The sequence below is a fragment of the Dermacentor andersoni genome, chromosome 7 (assembly GCF_023375885.2).
Source record: "Dermacentor andersoni chromosome 7, qqDerAnde1_hic_scaffold, whole genome shotgun sequence".
Lineage (NCBI taxonomy): Eukaryota > Metazoa > Arthropoda > Arachnida > Ixodida > Ixodidae > Dermacentor > Dermacentor andersoni.
Window position 1 is genome coordinate 136,405,014 of NC_092820.1, and position 18,979 is coordinate 136,423,992.

The window sequence follows — 18,979 nt, forward strand, 5'->3', positions numbered from 1 at the left end:
ACGAGAAAATTGCATTTGAAGGGTCCGAATAACTTTTTCTAAATTCAAATCTCCCGCCACCCAACCGAGGTAGTGGTGACCTTGCGGACGCCATCACCACCCTTTGCTGCCGCCGGTGACTAAAACGATGTCCGACAGACGGCGGCACCAAGTCCAGGATTCGCCGCTGCAGCTTCTTTTTGGTCAAGTGGCGTAGACCGTTCCAGCACCCAGCGACATCACATGGAAGTTGAATTCTCTGCCACTTGTAGTTGGTGCGATCTCCGCGAGCCAGCAAAACCAGCGCAGCATTACGCGATTAAGAAAGTACGGAAACGCGAAAGCGTGGGCGGCGCGGTGTCGAGCGAAAACGAAACCTCTCGACCGCCCGAGTTGTTGTGAAAGGTAATTTCAATGAGTTCTGTTTTCTAAACATGAAATGGAACTCGACAAGCGGCATTTTATTATATATTATAATACAATAAGAGGATGCTTTTTGCAACGAGTAGCTCGGTACTAGCGACAATTTACCTGAGGAGTGCATTCGTCATCGGGCAAGTGCTTGAATGTCCCGGGGGGAGTCTCTAATCATGTCCGGCATTTGCCTCGATTTTTAGGTTACTAAGGCTGTGTTCGCGACAATATTTACACCTTAAAGATTCTCGAGTACTAACCTATTACTTCAGTTGGACTTGGTATTTGCCTTTAGTGTCCCTCTAAGGGCAACTTTGTTCGCACATCCTGATTCGTCAATTGCAGGTGCTAATCGGGCACAGCTTAGGGATGGCTGCAAGATGGAGGACCTGAAGAAGTGCGGCGATGACTATATTCCATACGCCAAGCGTGGACCTCTGCAGGTACCCAACATAGGATTCCGGGAAGGGTGCAGGTGTGTACTTTCTTATACGAAAAAAGATGCGCCCCATACCAAATAATTCCGCATGAGCATAGGCGGAATATCCCACATGAATAGCCCCGTGTTCCAAGATATCATATTGGCACATGCACTGTATGATATACGGGAACGTGCGGATTTTTTATGAGGGCACCACCATACGCTCATATACTTGATCTTGGAGTTATGAGGCCATAAGAATTATTTTTGTTTGATTTAGGCCAACGAACTGGTTTTATAATATCCTCATTTGTTAATATGCGTATGCTGTGTATATGGGACCTATAGACTTTCGACGGGGTTGTCACTAGTAAAGCTCTAATTAAAGTTCGCAAAAGCAGACTAGGAGATCCGTATTTTCCGGATTATAGTCCGGCCCCCGTATATAGCCTGCAGGGGCCAATTCGGTTCAATTTACATAACTGTGTTGTTCGTCATTGTTGAGTTGTCGAGTCGTCGAGTTGCAGATTTGATAGTATCATTTATTGAAGTTAAGAAATATTTGACAATTTGTAAAATGTTGATCACCTAAATAAAGATATATTTATATTTTAAAGTATCTTTTAATCCAACAAACTTCATCAAGTTCTATGCAGTGTTGCCGAGAAACACAATTTCTACCTTACAATGCATTTATATAGGAGCCCCTTAGCTAAAGCTTTCTTTAACTTCCCTGCCTTTCCTCTCTCTCCCTCTCTCTCTCTCTCTTTGAGGACCCATTGTCACTGTGTCATTCACTTTCCCACGTAATTGCCTATGCTTTGCCTTCAGGATTGCCAAAGAACAGATCATCTGCAGCATACAATTCATGAAGAACTGCACGCAAGGTCCAGCCGAAGCTGCGGCGCTGGTGGTGCTGCAGGCGTTGGAAGAAAACATCGAAGACGTCTGCACCGTGGGTTCGAAATCATACAAAAGTGCGTCTCTCGCGTCTGCTATTGCGAACATGCATGGTTAAATTCCTACAATGATTCGTCAAGCAGTAGATAACAAAACTTAAGCAGTGTTTGCGCTAATAGGGTTGGATTTAGTGGAAATGTTTGTACGCAAGGCAGGCCTCGTGAAGCAACAACGCCTTAACGAAAAACATGATAGCAGACTTGTACGACCTTGCAGAATGCCAACCCAATTAATTCCCAGTAAGAGTGTTTCGTTCGCGCAGTTGTCAGAATTTCAGTTGTGTGTAACTATATACAGGGTGTCCCAAATATCACGCACCAAAATTTAAATATATGCAAATGCCACGTAGCTGGACAGAACCAAGGTAATACTGTTTGCTGTCGCTTGGAGATGAATAGTTCTTTTTTGCATTCAGCCTAAGTGCATAAGCAGTCCTAAGTAATTAATCAAGTTCCCAAATTACATTAATTACACGAAAAGTGTAAACGACAGCATTGTAGAGCAACATGAAAAACTACCGACACAGCTTTCTGTTGTTCAATACGTGCTACGCAAGTGCTTTTTTCCGAGCGTGAAAGAAGCCCGCGAATACACGCAAAGTGCCTCGAGCGACCAGTCACACTTTGAAACACTTGCACCAGAAATGCCTTGCAATATATGTGTTTTATACATACGCACTTGACCTCACACACACATTTACCATAGTGAACCGCCTTTTTTTTTGCTAACTTTGTTCTTGTTGGCAGTTATGGTCAATCTTGCACCGCTTGCAAAATCTAGTCATAACACACCGTGGAGCACTTCAATGCGCAGTTTATGGCGCGAGCTTTCACCGATTCAAGAGCTTTGAATTTTGACCTACACGGAACCCATAACCTGCCTCTTATTTTTGTCAAATATAAGCTTCGTATAATAGAGGGTGCCCACTAGTGACTGGAGCCCAGAACGGCCATATAACGCTTTCAAGAACATGAAAAAGGAATGTTTTACAAAGGCTCTATTTAATCCCCATGCATCCAAGTTGCACAAGAACTTTTCATTGCGTTCCTCCATGTCGGCTGCTTTGATCTCGGTGGCGTGTCTAGCTATACTTTGCGATGCTCGTAAAGCCTACTCATAAAGCCCCAGAGCACATAAATACATAAATAATTTCAAAGGTAACAATTAAGCCCCACGCTTTGAACTTTGTGCACAAATAACCTATAGCTAACTCCATGCTTGCGCTAATTATAAGCTTTGTCTAACGTAAAGTTAACTCAGGACGGTGAAACAGCGCAAAAGGGCCATATAACGCTTTGGGGCACTTCATGAAGGAATGCTTTACAAAAGCTGCATTTGATCCACATTCGCTTAAGTGCCCTCACCATTTGCCATATTTGCCATATTTCCCACATGTTTCCAAAATTTTATGTTGGTGGCCGTTGCAGTCGCGCCAGGACAGCGGGCAAATTTTTTTTGCCGCTCAGAAAACACACTCATAACCCTCAGGAGGTCTTAAATACGCAATTTATTGCAAAAGCGACAATTAAGCTACCCATTCTGAATTTTAGCTGCACATTACACATAACGTGCCTCTTAAATTCGCCATGTATAAACAAGGTGCTTTCTCCAGTTCACCGAGGACACCAGAAAAACCAACTACGGAGCTCGTAGGACGCATAAAAATAAGGAAATAACGAGGGTTATTTATTGATTTGCTAAGTTCCTAATTGCGTAAAGAACGAGAAAGTATAACCACACATTAAGGTTAACATTGAGGTTGATGGTTGTGCGTCGTCCATGTAATTTAGGAGTGTGAGAAACATTGCGCATAATGCCAGTATGACACAGTAGAACGCTTGAATATGTCACTTTCAGCAAAGGCTGCGATAAACTGCACACATTATGCCTTTATCTTTCGTCAATCAAAACGTACTTACTACTTCAACAAAATATAAACAGCATGCCTCACATAGCACATCGAGAAGATCAGGAAAAAGCAACGACATGGCTGGTATATCGCATAAAATTTGGGAGGAGAGTATTTAGTAAATATATTTAGAACACATAATCAACGTACAGACTTCGTACTTTAGGTACGCTGCACAAGTAATCTGATGCTTATATAATTATGCCGTTCGTGGCCCGCGCAGGTGAACAGAGAAACATTATACGCGTTCCATAGAACGTCTCTAAACGCGTCGAAATGGAAGGGGCAGCAATTTTTTATTTAATCTCTAATACACAAACGCAATTAGAGATTCCCTACCTGTCGCCCTTAATGTTAGCTACAGTTTCTCAGAATAGATGCTTCGTGATTGATTGAGGTTTTTTTTTGCCAGAAAGCTATCAAAAGAGCCATAGCAAGCTTATTGAGAGTTTCTAGTCGCACTAACACCTGCGCTGTAAAATTTTCGAAGGAAATCGTTGTTTGTCACACTGGCCGTCATCATCGTTAGTTGTCATCCTCGGTTTTATTTACCCAGAACGATGCGCAAATGCTAGGGATGCAGTTTCAAAGTGCGTCTTAGCTCGATAACGATGCAGCGATAGAGGTGAAATCTATGATAGCATTTAGATACCAGAACACTGTAGGGATAATGAATTAAGATAATGCTCAATTTCAACAAATCCAACTTTATAGTCCGCTTCCGAGGTAAGCTCCCGTTCATGTTTTTGCGCTTTTCTTTGCATAATCACTTCATTGCATTTATTTATATGGCCTCTGATAGGGTACCAGAAATCCATCAAGTGTATGGAATCTGTTGGCCACGGGATGCACAAGTGCATGACACACTTCCACGAGCATCTAGAACGGGCTGTGGTTAAGGCAGCTGTCAAAGACGTTATTCACCACAGCTGCTGGTAAGTACAATGTCTGCTGCATCTTGCGATTGTGACTGCTTGCAAGTTCTTAGAGCAAGTTTTACGTGCTCAATAACAGTGCTTACTTTATCTTCTCACTTATCACGTTCTAAAGCTGAATTTTACTTGCTTTCGTGTCCTTACAAACTGCTTGACACTTGTCATGCCGGATCAAGAAAGCCTCTGCAAGTAAAAGTGTTTCAATTCTTCTAGGACTTTGCTCCTCAATCGGCATTCATGAGAAGTGCTCAATTTACTTCAAAGCATTACCTATTGAAAGGCCTTCAGTAAGCTGACGCCAGTAATAGAGCACAGCGAACATGCATGGTTTTTTGCAGGAACTGCGAAGATGTTGTCACTTATATAAAGTTTCGACTTGACGAGTTATTGTGATCCCTGCATTCGACGCCTTCGCTTCATTGTAATTCATTCAGGCTCAAACCAAGTTCGTGAGATGCCATCCACTAGTTGCATGAACGGGAAACAGGTGTCAAAACATTTAGTTCGAGACACTGATAGATTCCTTCGCAAAATTTACTAGAGCATCGTGTAGCGCTGTGATTGCTCAGATGCCGTAATGATGATGGATAGCATATGGACTTAGGTAACCTTCGAGCCAGTCCCTTCAAGCGCTCTTCTGGCGCCATTAGTTAGGATAGAATTCTAAACCTAGGAGTTTGATTATTCTCTGCGAACATGCATAATGGCGGCGAATTGTTCCATTTATTAGAAATATTTGCGAACTTGCAACACCGCTTGGGCAAATCTTGCACAGGCCTTCTGTGGAGTTTAGTCTCAAATCTCACTGGTCATCATTCCCACGCTTGCTGAACCACCATTCTTGCTGCTCCCATAGAGCCTAGCACCAGTGGGCCGCCTAGTAAATTTTGTAGAAAATGCTATGCGTGGCATATGTCTTCCTGCCAGATCTACTTGACTCAGCACTAACAGTTCGCGCTTCTCGTCTAAGTTTGCAGCCGAAGTTATTCCGCCGCACCGCCTACTGCAACATTGACTTCAATGTGATGGTGCAGACGCAGCAGCAGGCGGCGCGGACTGTAGCAAACCCTACGCTTGAGCCAGTGACGGGTGTGGCCACGGTCCGAGTATCTTTGACTCGGTGAACGGTCTCGAGTCCAGTCGGCGTAAAGTTGTCCGCAGAGAGAGGCGTTGGACACAGTCCTCCACGCGCTGTTTCCGCGGCTTAGTTAGCGTTGATGCGGCACGCAGCACGAAGGTCAATTCGCTCGCTGCTGCTGCGACGCTTCCGCACTCCAGCTTTTTGTCAGCGAATTTCCGCGATCATCGAGTGAGATTTGTTCATGTTTGCTTGTGCGAGCGTCACATCATGCTCTTTAATTTAGATACTATGCCCATGTTTACAAGTTTAAATGGCTGATAAGTATACTATCCTTACTTCGTATAGCTGTTTACTAATTTGTTATCGCAATCGATGATTCGCCTATCGGTAGAAACTGCGACTTTTTTAAAATGCAAAGTATTCTCCGAGCGCTGCCACTTTTTTTCCGAGAGAACGACAAGGCAGGCGGTCAGGCCGGAGGGTGGTGTATCTCGCCGTTTAAGTGGGCCAATCTCGGTGTTAGTGAAAATTAAAGGTACACGTGACAGGGCCGACTCTGCCACTGGTATGAGCAGTTATGTGCCACTCATATTTAGTTTGACTTAAGTCTTGTGTGCTGCCATTACAAACATTCTGTCTAATTTATAAAAAATATACACCCCCACAGTTTATATTGTCTGCTTAACAAACATTTGAATTGCTCATGTAACCGTTCTATACACATCAGGAATGCTTCACATTGCGAGGAGGTCAACTATAGTTTAGTCTGCCAATTTTTTTTCTCCACAGTATCTATAACGACTTATTGGACTGCTGCTCCAAGGCCCTTGCACCCTGCGAGAGAGTTCACGCCAAAGACTTCGTTGTCGGGATCCTGGAGGACATCTTCGGCGAGATAGTCCACCTCGTATGCGGCCGGTACATCAAGAGCACGGATGCCTGCAGTGCTCTGCCACCTTTGGCTAGCTTGGACGAGGATGACGAAAGGTTCAGCACTTACATCGAGCTCATCATGGAAGCAGCCGCTACCTATGGCCACAGGAACTAGCGCCTCGGTCTTTGCGCAGCCTTTGTTGCACCAATTTATTAGCCTTCGTTCTTTTCACATCTTCACTACGTTCTTTCCATTTCGCTAGAACTCAGGAGAGAAAGACAAAAGAAAAAAGATGTTTGTCAGGAACACTTTCATTGCCCATTCACGTCTAGGGTTCATGTGTTACCGCCATGCTGACTTTATAGGTGGTGTTAAAATACGCGTCGCAGTGGCGATTGTCTACGAGTAACAGAAAGAGATCTTAAGGCTGTGCGGTGCCAGGCTGCATATGCCGGGAACAATTGCAGGGCGAGAAACACATGATGGCTGCAATCAATTACACGTTATGGATTCTGGCAACTACATTGTGCATGGAAGGACCTTGCGAAACTGCTGTGACCACGAAAATGTCAAGTTTAGTACATTTGTTAACCGTGACACCCCCGCAGTGGCACTGAAAAGCAAAAAGGCTTTTTGTAAATTTGCTTGGTAGTTATTCTGCGCCAATTAGCACTTTTTTAGCTGCGTTCTTTCAGGAAACGTTATCGGTCTTCGCAATCATGGATTGGGACGTCTGAAGTCGCGAAGCTAGGAAATGACACCAAAGAGTTCAGCAATGTATGCACGTTCACGGAAGCGTGCCCTGTTCGTATTTCCTGCTTATACTGCAGGAAGAGTGGGTTTTATGCTGCGCAATGCGCATTTATCAGGTGCTTTAGCTTCTCAAATATAATGCTTAGACATGTGTGTACTGTTTTATAAGATCATACTTTATTTAAGATGCTCTGACTGCTGCATACCGAGATAAAGCGAAAGAGAAATGATGTGTGAGCAATCAGGGGCTGTAACAAAATGCAGCTCTGGTTCGGTGCCCTGCACCGGGTGAAGAGGCAAAGAGACAAGAATAACGGAGCGCTGAGATGCTCGAAAAGCTCAACGATCGCATGCACTACAGGACTAGCACCACATTGCTCTAAAAGAAATATATCACTTAGGTTCATAGGCCTCACAAACTGGAGACGTAGAGGGACGGCATTCTGCGTGGACTTATGTTGGGAGCAGTGAAGTTACATTTTTGCTCCTTTTAGTCAACCAGTTTTCAGTTGGTCAAACATATGGCATATCTCATGCCTCTCCGCGCAATGAGATGGAGAGACACTGAGAAGGGGCGCAAAGGTTTTGTCAACGCAGCACGTGTCACTTCATGGTGTGCAACGTGTTGTCATGTGAAGTGTTGTGGGAGGAGAACAGGGTAACTTTGCTAAACTGACGTAATATTACTTGTCCTCACTAAATAGCACTTTTGGGTATCGTAATGAGATATCCCACTGCATAGAGCATGATGGCTTTGAAACTGGAATATGTGTATGGATTGTGTTGCTTATTAAGGAAGGTTTTGCGTTTGAAGTATGCAATAAAGTACTTTCTTTTTGTATACTCGAGTAACAATGTTTGCCTACGGGCGCTGATTAAGCTTGCGCAGTCATAACCTATTTACTGAGTAGCGATGATGACTCGTGATGTTTGGATAAGACCTCCAATCCTAATATTTACCAGACACATTGCCCGTTGAACATTAACTCTCATTGAGAAGTCTTATGCACACCATGTGAATAGAACCATACTGTCTCTTGACGACAATTTGTGTGTTTCTTTTATTATTCCGAAACGTGGTACGTCACTATCGAGAAAGTTTCCCAGAGAGAGAGAGAGAGAGAAGTTTAATGATACGAAATGCTGAGAGGTCGGCCTGAGGTATATTCCTCTAGCCAGCTACTCGGCATTGGGGGAAGGGGAAGAGGGAAAGAAAGAGGGAAGAGGTGCATGATGGGTGACGATGACGATAGAAGGAAGATGTAGAACATATCGCAAGCAATTTGGCATGCTCAAAGTCTGCAATCCAAGCCCGTAGTTTTTAAAAAGTTCAGTAATGCCTGAATGGCCTTGAAACTCGATTGAGCATCTGGCCAAGGGCCTAAAATAACGTCCTCCGACAACGGTGCGCTGTCGAGACGCGTAAGGTCGTTGTCCAACCTTTCACGCTCTTCCACGTACTTAGGGCAGTCACAAAGCACATGACCTATAGTCTCAGTCACATTGCACACCTCACAGTGTGGAGACTCGCTGCGTCGCATGAGGTGCACGTATCCGCGCGTAAACGCTACCCCCAGCCTTAGTCTGTGCAGAAGACTGGCACAGCTTCGTTGAATTTTCGGTGGTAGCCTAAAATTCATGGCAGGGTCCAATCTCTGGAGTCGTCTGTGGCGATTATCCGGATTGTCCCAGTGCTGTGCTGTCAATTTTCGGATGACACTGGAGAGGAGACAGTTGGCGTCCGCTCTTGAAAAAGGAATTGAAAGCAGTGACTCTCGTTCTTCGAGTGCTTTCTTCGCTTCGGCGTTGGCCAGTTCGTTGCCCTGTATACCACAGTGACTGGGAATCCACTGAAATGTGATGTGGTGGCCGTTTTCTTGTGCTAAAGTGTAGAGCTCGGCAGTTTGAAGAGCCAACACTCTGTAAGCGCTTTCTTTCAACACCACTCTAAGTAGTTGAAGAGCCGATTTTGCGTCGCTGAAGACTGTCCATATTTGAGGAGGCTGTCGCGAAATATATTGAACTGCCTCTCTGATTGCCACTAGTTCCGTAGATGTTGAAGTCGTCTTGTTATGCAGACGAAACCGTCGAATGACTTGATGCGCAGGCACGACGAAAGCCGCACCAGACGCATACGACGATACCGATCCGTCTGTATACACGCTCACCGAGGAGTCATATTCTTTCGATATATTTTCAAGTGTTAAATGTCTGAGGCCGACGGCAGGTATTCGCGACTTTTTAGAAATTCCCGGAATAGATAGACGTACCGGTATTTTGGACATTACCCATGGGGGCATATGTGGAAGGTCAGCCGGGGCAAAGTATGCTGGTATGGCAGATTCTTGCCATTTAACGGCTCTTGAAAAAGTGGAGTCCGGCCGTATATCGGGTAATGTCGATAAGTGATGGCGCCCATGACGACAAAGCAGTCGCAGGAATACTCGAAGAGGTTCGCATCGTAGATAGACAGGTAAAGGGGTGACGCGAGCCTCCTCAATTGTTCCGTGGGTTGAGGTGCAACGTGGAACACCGAGACATGTTTTCAGTATCTGTGCCTGGGCACTTTCCAGCGTGCGTAAACATGACGGGCTCATACCTGATAAAACTGGCAGGCTATACCTAATGTATCCGACGTAGAGAGCCTGGTACAGCCGGAGTAGCGAACGCTCATATGGACCCCACTTCATACCGGCCAGAAAGCGAAAAACTTGAGCAAGCCCAGTTAATTTTTTCTTTAACATTGCCACATGTTTCGACCATGAAACACCGCGGTCAATGACAACGCCGAGGTACTTGTGGTGGGTGACATATGGGATGGCATTTCCATTGATCATAATTGGATACCAACACATAAGCTTCCGTGTGAACGCTATCGCAGCGCACTTGTCTGGGGCCAGTTGCAGTCCTTGGCACTGCAGGTACTGAGACGTTAAAGAAACAGCACGCTGCAATCTGGCACGAATTTGCGGTCGCGTGACTGCGGATGCCCATATGCATATGTCGTCTGCGTATGTACTGATGTGTACTGTATCAGGAATTATTTCCGCAAGGCCAATAAGGGCAACATTGAAAAGAGTCGGGCTGAGAACTCCTCCTTGAGGCACTCCACGGACCACAGCGTGTCTTGTCGTTTCGCCATCATTCGTGGACATGAAGACTGTACGACCATTTAGGTAATTATCAATCCACATGTAGAGACGGCCGCCGATGCCTAAATTACTGAGGGCATCAAGAATGGCTTCGTGCAGTACATTGTCATAAGCTCCTTTTATGTCTAAGAAAACTGCTCCTACAAGGCGGTGTCGCTTCTTTTCGTGTTCGATCGTGGACACGAGATCAATGACCCCATCTATTGCAGACCGGCCACGTCTAAATCCGGTCATCATTTCAGGATAAAGCTCATTCTTTTCCATGAACCATTCTAATCTAGTGAGCACCATCCGCTCCATCACCTTACCGACACAGCTAGCTAAAGCTACTGGCCGGTAAGATGACATTTCGTAAGGCGATTTTCCTGGCTTTAGGAGGGCGACCAAACGGCTGGTTTTCCACTGCTTCGGGACTGTACTGGATGACCACGTGGCGTTATAGTATGACAGCAGGGCTTTCCGACCTTCCATCCCAAGGTGGCACAGAGCAGTATACGAAATACCGTCAGGTCCAGGGGCAGAAGATCGTCTCGACGCAGCAAGTGCAGCTTCCAATTCCGGCATCGTGAAAGGAAGGTCAAGACGATCATCTTTAGGAGGTAGCACGGGTCGATCCAATGTTGGACATGCTGAAGCATCGGTACGGGTGACTCTCTTACAGAAGTCTTCGGCAACCTGCACTTCCGTCAGAGATTGGTGAAGTGCTAGAGCACGGAAAGGATGTTTTTGCTGAGGAGGGGCACGAAGGCTTCGTACTATCTGCCAGATCCTAGAAAGTGGCTTTCGAGGATCTAGAGACGAACAGAAGGTCCTCCACCGTTGTTTTCCCATTTTTTGAAGGTGACGCCGTATTTTTCGTTGAGCTCGTCGGCATAAAGCAAGGTCTAATGACGATTGAGTTCGCCTAACCTTCCTTTCCGCTCTCCGATGGATCGCTCGGAAACGTTCATATTCAATATCGATCGCCGTTCTGGATGTAGGTGCACTGATGAACTTAGTTGTCTTCTGCACTGATGATACAATAATGTCTTCTATATCAGATGGTGAAGTGATGTCTCCACAGTACTCTTCGACAGATGTAGTGAATGTGGACCAATCAGTGCAGCGTACAGCAGATGCAGTTGATTGCACAAACCACTTCATCTGCACATATGTTGGTTTCTATATGCGTTTCTATGTCCAAGCACCAGTTGACTAAGGGCAGGAGGCTCTGAGATACAATAGTGAGGTCTAAGCAATTTCCGTAGGTAGTGCCGCGGATGTAAGTTGGAGATCCATCGTTGATGACAGCCAGACCTTCAGTGTCTATGAAGTCCATCAAGTGCCTACCCCGACAGTTCATTGCGGCACTTCCCCAGTAAGGATGATGAGCGTTGAAGTCTCCAATAACAACATGAGGGCCTGGGGAACTTTGTAATACAGTGGATAGATAAGAGAGTTCAAGTCTTTGTCTAGGAGGTATGTAGGCGCCGATGATCGAAAACACATGTAGTTTATGTTTTAGTGTCACACACACATATTCATTGCTGTCATGTGGAGCGATCGTGTTCCGCACAAACGTCATGTCACTGCGTATACACATTAACACTTTGCTCTTGTGTCCATCTTCACGTGACCAGAGCTTAACGTATCCGGAAAGGCGAAATTCCGACGTGAGATTTGGCTCGCATATCACGATCACTGGGAAGCGGTATTTGAAGACTCGTTGCCTAAAGTCAGACATGCAGCCGCATAAACCTCGAGCATTCCATTGCATTATAACAGAATGATGCATCTTTTGTTCCAATGTCCAGTGTTTTATCGTGAGAGCCATGATTAACACCCTTATTTTAGAGCCGCTAATAGCGACTCCATAGCATCTAACGCCTTCACGACCGATAGTGCAGTTGGCGTTGTCATTCCGGAGAGTAATATACGCATAGTGTTTACTAGCTGTTTGAGCATGTCTATCACCTTTTCATTTCCAAGCCTTTCATTACCTTCCCGGCACTTGGGGAGAGCCGAAGGAGTATCTCCTCCGGAAGCCCTTAGTGGTAGCGAAGGCCACTCAATAGCCGAAGAGGTTGGACGCACGTAGGATGACGCCTCATTCCTTGACGGGCACGGTGGTACTGGGGGAGGCGCATCTTGTGTGTCCCGGCCGTGCACTGTCTGTGGCACGTTTTGCATCCAAGTACTCAAAGGAAGTGCCTCTTTCCCTCCGGGCTTGCTCTGGGAGCGGCGACGCCTTTGCCGCAACCGGCGCCTTTTCTTGCGGACGGAATCGGCAGCCTCCTTGTGCGTGGAGTTCTCTCTCACCATTTTTCTCAGGATTTGCCTCTCCTCTGCCATTTTGGGGCAGTCCTTGGATGTCGCTTCATGGGCTCCGGAGCAATTTGCACATTTCATGGCGTCAGTCTCACAGGAGTCTACATGATGAGCACCACCACATCTTCGGCACGACGTAGGATTCTTACACACCGCACTCACGTGGCCCAGTTTGAAGCACTTGTGACACTGTAGCGGTCGTGGTACATATGGACGCACTGAGTGCCTCACATAACCTACTTTGACCGATGCTGGCAAAGAGTCTGACTCGAACACCAACTTGATGCACCGGGAGCGGCCGAATCAGTGGATGTCGAGGATTCGCACTGTCGACGATAAAAGAGATCACAGGTCTTCATCCTTTATGTCAATGTCCACATCTGATATCACACCAGAGCAGGTATCTTTGCCGTACGCTAGGAATGAGCGAACTGGGATGTTACCAACCACTTGAATGCCTTTCAAAGCCTCCAATACTGCCTGAGAATTAACGTCCACTGTCAGAATGTTCTTCCGAGCATTAATGCGGATCTCTCTCACATGTCCTGAGGCTATTCGATCGAAGTATTTGGTCAGCGATTGTCTGTTCAACGAATTCATATTCGTACCTTCCGTAGTTGGGGTGTAGCCCACGGAGAAGACCCGTTCGTCACATCTGCTTTTATGAGTAGAATCACTGCCTGCTGACGTCCGGCGAAGCTTGCGCTTCAAGTGGCGCGATTGGACTAGCGTGTAATCACTGTCCGATTCCATCTCTGCCGCTGTTGAGCTGTCAGATGAATCGGGAAGCCTATAGTCGGTGATGCCGCGGTTTCCCACGGACAGGGCTACCGCCGCGGGACTCGCCTTGCCATGAGGGCACGGAGGTCCTCCGTCCTCCATTCCGGAGGATGATGTCTTCGAGGAAGCTCCTGATATGCAGAAGTCGCACAACTTTGAAGAACCACAGAACAAGGTCTACCGTTCCGCACTTCTTCGTCTTCGTCTTCCACCAAGTTTCCCAGAATAATTAGTAGAGAGAAATGTTGTGCAGCCATCGTTCAGATAACATGACGATTTTTATTGATTCGGGTGATTTGCCGCAAGGCATCAGCATTGAAAAAATAAAGAAAAGGATATTAAACGAACGCTAGAGGCAAATATTAAGTCAAGCTAAAGTGATAGATTAATGCTCGAGTACGCCAAAGTCGTCAATATAATAGCGAAGAAAGTTTTAGTAATCCATAAATTGAGGTAAATGCAAGACACTCTGCGAGTTAGTAGGGGTATTATAGCACAAGCCCGATGACGAAAGCACTCGTTATTTTATTTCTGTCGCTAGGACGCAACTTCTCGTAGTAAAAAGATAGTTGCACTGCATCATGCGACGGAAGAATATGCCGCTTGCCAAGTTCTATTCAATGTTTAGGAAGAGCAACTCATTAACGTTACCCTTGACAACGACGCGGGCAGGCAGAAAGGTTTCGTTTTTGCTCGACTCTGCGCCGCCCGCGTCTTCGCGTTTCAGTAGCTTCGTTATCGCGTAGCGCTGCGCTGATTTTGCTGGCTCGCAAAACTCTCCCAAAATGCAAGTAGCATAGATTGTCACGTCTATGTGATGTGGCGGGATTCCGAACGGTCCACGTCACTTAAGCAAAAGCAGCTGCAACGGCTTATCCAACGTTCTGTCTTGGCTCGGTTTCACGCGCGCGCACGCACACACACAAACACACACACAAACCGTGGCGCCGTCTGTTGGTCGCCGCTTTACCCACAGACGGCTGTAAAGGGCGCAGAAAGCGTATGCCACGTCACCACTCCCCCGCTCGAGGGCAGGCGATTTGAGTTGCGCAAAGCTATCTGCACACTTCTGGCGCAATTTTCTCTTGAAGTCTTTCCTTGGCACGAAACAAGTACTGCGAGTATTCTTTAAATGGTACTTTAACAGTCCACTTTAATTTAACATTTGCCTTTAGTGTCACTTTGAATAAACGCATACTTTCCCATGTGATGTAGATATTTGGTCAATGAGATGGCACATGTGTTTGTCGTTCTCCAACGTGCAAAGTCATCTAGGACATTCGGTATTTGTTTGGTCTCCCTGATTATCATGCGCCTAAGATCCCGAGTACACGTGTACAGCCACAGAAGTTGACTAACGCCCACCGTAGAGGCAAGTAACGGGCACTGACGGCTTGTTATAGGGTTGTCACCCGGAAATAACGTGTACTACGTCAATCATCCTTTACTATGAGGATAACTTTGACTCTGGTGTATGGCTGCGCTGCAAGGGTGGTGCACACATGAACACCAACACGAAAAACCAGAGACGAACAGGGACTTGCGCAAGGTCCGTGCACCTTTGCAAAGGAACCATTGGCCATACAGTCTAAATCCACGCCATAACATCGGATAATTCATGCCCCACTGGTGATTCTCAAGGTACAATCCTACAACGTATACTAAATGCCCGACACCTACGTCTGCGGCGGACGTGTGTACCACCTGTGCAGTACGACCATACACCATACAGTCGTACCAAACAAACTATCCCCCGTCGATGCAGTTCTAAATAGGTGTGAGTTTGTTGAGAAAGCACGTGTAAACTCTAATTAGTTGGCGCATTGCAGCTCTAGTGTTAGAAAGCTTCTTTATATCAGATAGAATGTTTACATTCGCATATATTTTGACCAATAATTTATTTTCAATGCCTAAACAAATCGCGACCCTTTCGAACGTGCCTGAACGCTAAACCAAGATGATTTGGATGCAGCACTCACCATATGTGATGCTGCGCCGTTATCGAAAATTTTACAGCGTAAGCTGTTAAGGGCGCATTCCAATAGCCGTTTCGATTGGCGATAGTGTTTGCCGCTGCCGGTGTCCGGTCCGTAGCAGCTATCGCCGGGAGTAAGAAAAATAGAAACTCGTTGTTCACGTAGGGATCGAACCCGGGCCCGCTGCGAGGGAGTCAGCTACTCTACCAGTGAGCCACTAGATCTTTTGGACGCAATTGTAAGGAATTATGCGTAGTGTCATGCAAAAATTAGTTACATTACATTTAGACTCACATGAAAAAGAAATGCACACATGCTACGCAGTCCAATGAAAGTTCGCAAATTGGGCAAACAATGACAAGCATCCAGATTAGAAATCGATGCAGAAAGGGGGTCAGAGGTTGCAACCACACTACCTCACTTGAGCAGCCTCTTCTCGAAACACAGACCTTGTCGAGTGAGGTGGCACGGCATATAGAAAGCCAATAGCATAGAAAGGTAATACGAGGGGAAGAATGCAAACAACAAAAATCGGCAAAGCTTTTAAACCATGACGCATGTACTATGATAAACGTGTACGAAGGAATCCGAAAGACGACGCCACCCAGATACACCGTGAACGCTCATATCTATAGATAGCGATACATATGCAAGCTCGTTATCAGAAAGGTGCAAAGACACGTTCAAGCAAGCGTGGACCAAGCGCACAATTTATTCCACTTCTATTATTTGACTCATTCTGTACAGCTCTGTGCAGGAACTGAACGAAGCACTTGCCCGCTCAAGCGCCAGTGAAAAAACTTCGGCAAACGTCCAGTCCGCGATGCCCGATATTGAACCAGGAGACATAGGGCTGGTCCTAAAGGGGTTGGGTTTAAAGTGCCCCTTTATAGGCCCATATGCAATATTGAAATAGCAAATCACCCAGGGATTCTGAAGGCCGTACATTGTCAAGGACTCCGAGGAAAAACAGAACAGTCGTCGATAGCTAATACTCTTTAGTATTATCTAGTAGAGATGATAATAGAAGGTCGAGAGGATCTAGTGATCCGGAGTGAACTGATAACAAAGACGAAAAAGATGGAGAAGAAGAGAAGAACGAAGGCACGGAAGATCGTAATGGCAGCTGACTAGCATAATTAAACTATTGAAGGCTTTCACCGTGTGTAGGAACCTCCCTCGAGCGGAAAAAGAATGCGTTTTTGTTTGAAAGTTTCTTCTTATACTTACCACAAATGGCACACCATTCGAATTTACTTTGGCAACACTTGCTTCCTACCGTCATCTCCTTCACGAAACTCCACTGCTTTTGCACTGCACGCTAAAACTGGCTTGTCAATGTTAATACATTATGCCTATTCGCTCGTTTGCTTACTTGTGTCGTGAACCTACAGGCACCGAACCACTTGAGATTAAGAGAAACAAGTGAGGTGAGCCATTCCTAGTATTGCACAGAATAGATACCGGTGACGGTTTTATGCAGTTACAAAACGAAAGCTAGGGGGAGAAAGGACGGGGAGTGGACGGTGCATAAAGATAGCATGGCGTCAGATAGCTGGGAACCCGCAGGTACAGGCTGGAGCCGACTGACACACCCGAGGTGTGAGTGGAGATCGCCGGGAGAGGCCTTCCTCCTGCGCCTGTCCGTAATTAGGCTGACGAAGATGATGACTCTACTGCGACAGCATTGCCACCTTGGCTGGCTGTCTCCATCTGCTGCGTAGTAGCTGCCTTTCTCTTTTTCTTCATTTCTTCATCGCCTGGATTGTCGCATGGCACAACGTGGGAATGAAATTACGCGTAAGCGCCGAGACTGACTTCCTGCAGATAGCGCAGCAGCAGCTGATGAAATGTATTGTTCACAGCCGTCATGCTCTGCATTCTTAAGTTCGCATTCGGCTCTTTGTCTTTGTCGCCGTAAGCGTCAATACGGATACTCCTGCCAAACTTGGCACAACGAGCATTTGTCGTCCTGCCTTTGTGTGTCAACACGACTAAAAGGACCGCTTCTGGGAATAGCGTCTTCTCTTAACCTTGGCACGTGCACCCCGGCCTCGCCCGAAAGAGGAAATAAAAATATCTCTCTCGAATCTATCTGCTGCATGTTTTTATTGCAACATCAGTGAACGCCGACAGACCATCCGAAGTATATGGACAAGGTTGGCTGCGGGTCAGCCGCCATCTTTCCCTTGGAACGGGCCCAAGTAATGTTTGGTGCAGGCCACGGAGGTGGTGCAGGCTTCGAGGAAACTGTCCGCTGTTGGTGTATGTACTCAGCCATCTGTGATCCGCGGGTCACTGTCGGTTCGCTGCGTAAACACGTGTTGTGCGAATTAGACTTCTGGTTCTGCGCGCCGCATCATGCACGGCGACGGTCGTAAATGCGCCGCTACAGGCGCGTTTTGCTGGGTGGCGTTAAATTTAACGATACATTTTATGTTCTTACGGCCTTGTTTCTTACCATCCGTCGCGTTGAGCACCGGAACCCGCTGTAAACGGCCGCACGACTGCGTTCGAGTCAGGAGCGAAAGGCGAAAATAACCTATTCGAAAAAGTGCTTGCAATCCATTCACGATGACTGACGATCAAAGCGAATAGCCAAATGCTTTTAAAAAGCTATTCGATTTATCAAGTCAGTGATGCACCTGATGGAGTTCTTTTTCTGCAGTAAGGACATTTAGGTAGCCTTCGTTATTTTATTGTGCAATGCCGTGCAGAACCGAGCCGGAACACCAGTAGCGGTGGTACAGGTGGCTCTACATATAAGCCGATCACTCACATTCGTGGTGCTTCAAGTGGCGGAAGCACAGGCGCGCAGCGCGACTGTCATCCTCCTCTCCCGCCACAAGAGCCCTCCCCGCAGCAGCCAGAAGGCGGCTCCGGAAAACTTTCGGAAAATTCGAATCTCTCGCACTCGCCGTGGTTGCTCAGCGGCTTTGGTGCTGTGCTGCTAAGCACGAGGTCGTGGCATTGAATCCCGGCCGCGGCAGCCGCATTTAAATGGAGGCGAAATGCGCAAGCGCCCGTGTCTCTGTGCAATGGGGGCACGTTAAAGATTCCCAGGTGCATGGTCAAAATTGATGCGGAGTACCCCACTGCGGCCCACTGCGGCCTGTCTCATAATCAAAGCGTGGTTTTGGCACGTCAACACCCCGGAATTCAGTCAAAGCTCTCGCGCGACAGCAGGTGTGTTTCAATGAGGTAATCTAGTCGGCGTTCGGCGATGAACGCGCCCGTCAACTAAGTTGCGATCCAGAGTATACGCGCCCTTTACTTACGGTGCGCTTCTGTATCGACAGTGTGAGTGCGACCGCCGCGAAAACGGGCAAAGAGCGAACGAAAGATATTCACTTTAAATATAACAATTAATGGAAATAAGGTAGTTTGGTGAAGGGTACCTCACGGATTCTGTACTCAATGTTTTTGAGTCTTTCTTTT

The 18,979-nt window shown here is 46.5% G+C and overlaps 1 protein-coding gene across 1 annotated transcript; it reads left to right on the forward strand.

Moving 5' to 3' along the window:
- Positions 1 to 218: 218 nt before the first annotated feature.
- LOC126534613 (uncharacterized) lies at positions 219 to 8,167 on the forward strand. Its single transcript, XM_050181885.2, has 5 exons — positions 219 to 384; positions 739 to 868; positions 1,646 to 1,791; positions 4,486 to 4,618; positions 6,489 to 8,167. The coding sequence occupies exons 2-5, from the start codon at positions 774 to 776 to the stop codon at positions 6,745 to 6,747; spliced, it is 633 nt and encodes a 210-aa protein (XP_050037842.2). The 5' UTR covers positions 219 to 384; positions 739 to 773; the 3' UTR covers positions 6,748 to 8,167.
- Positions 8,168 to 18,979: the final 10,812 nt, after the last annotated feature.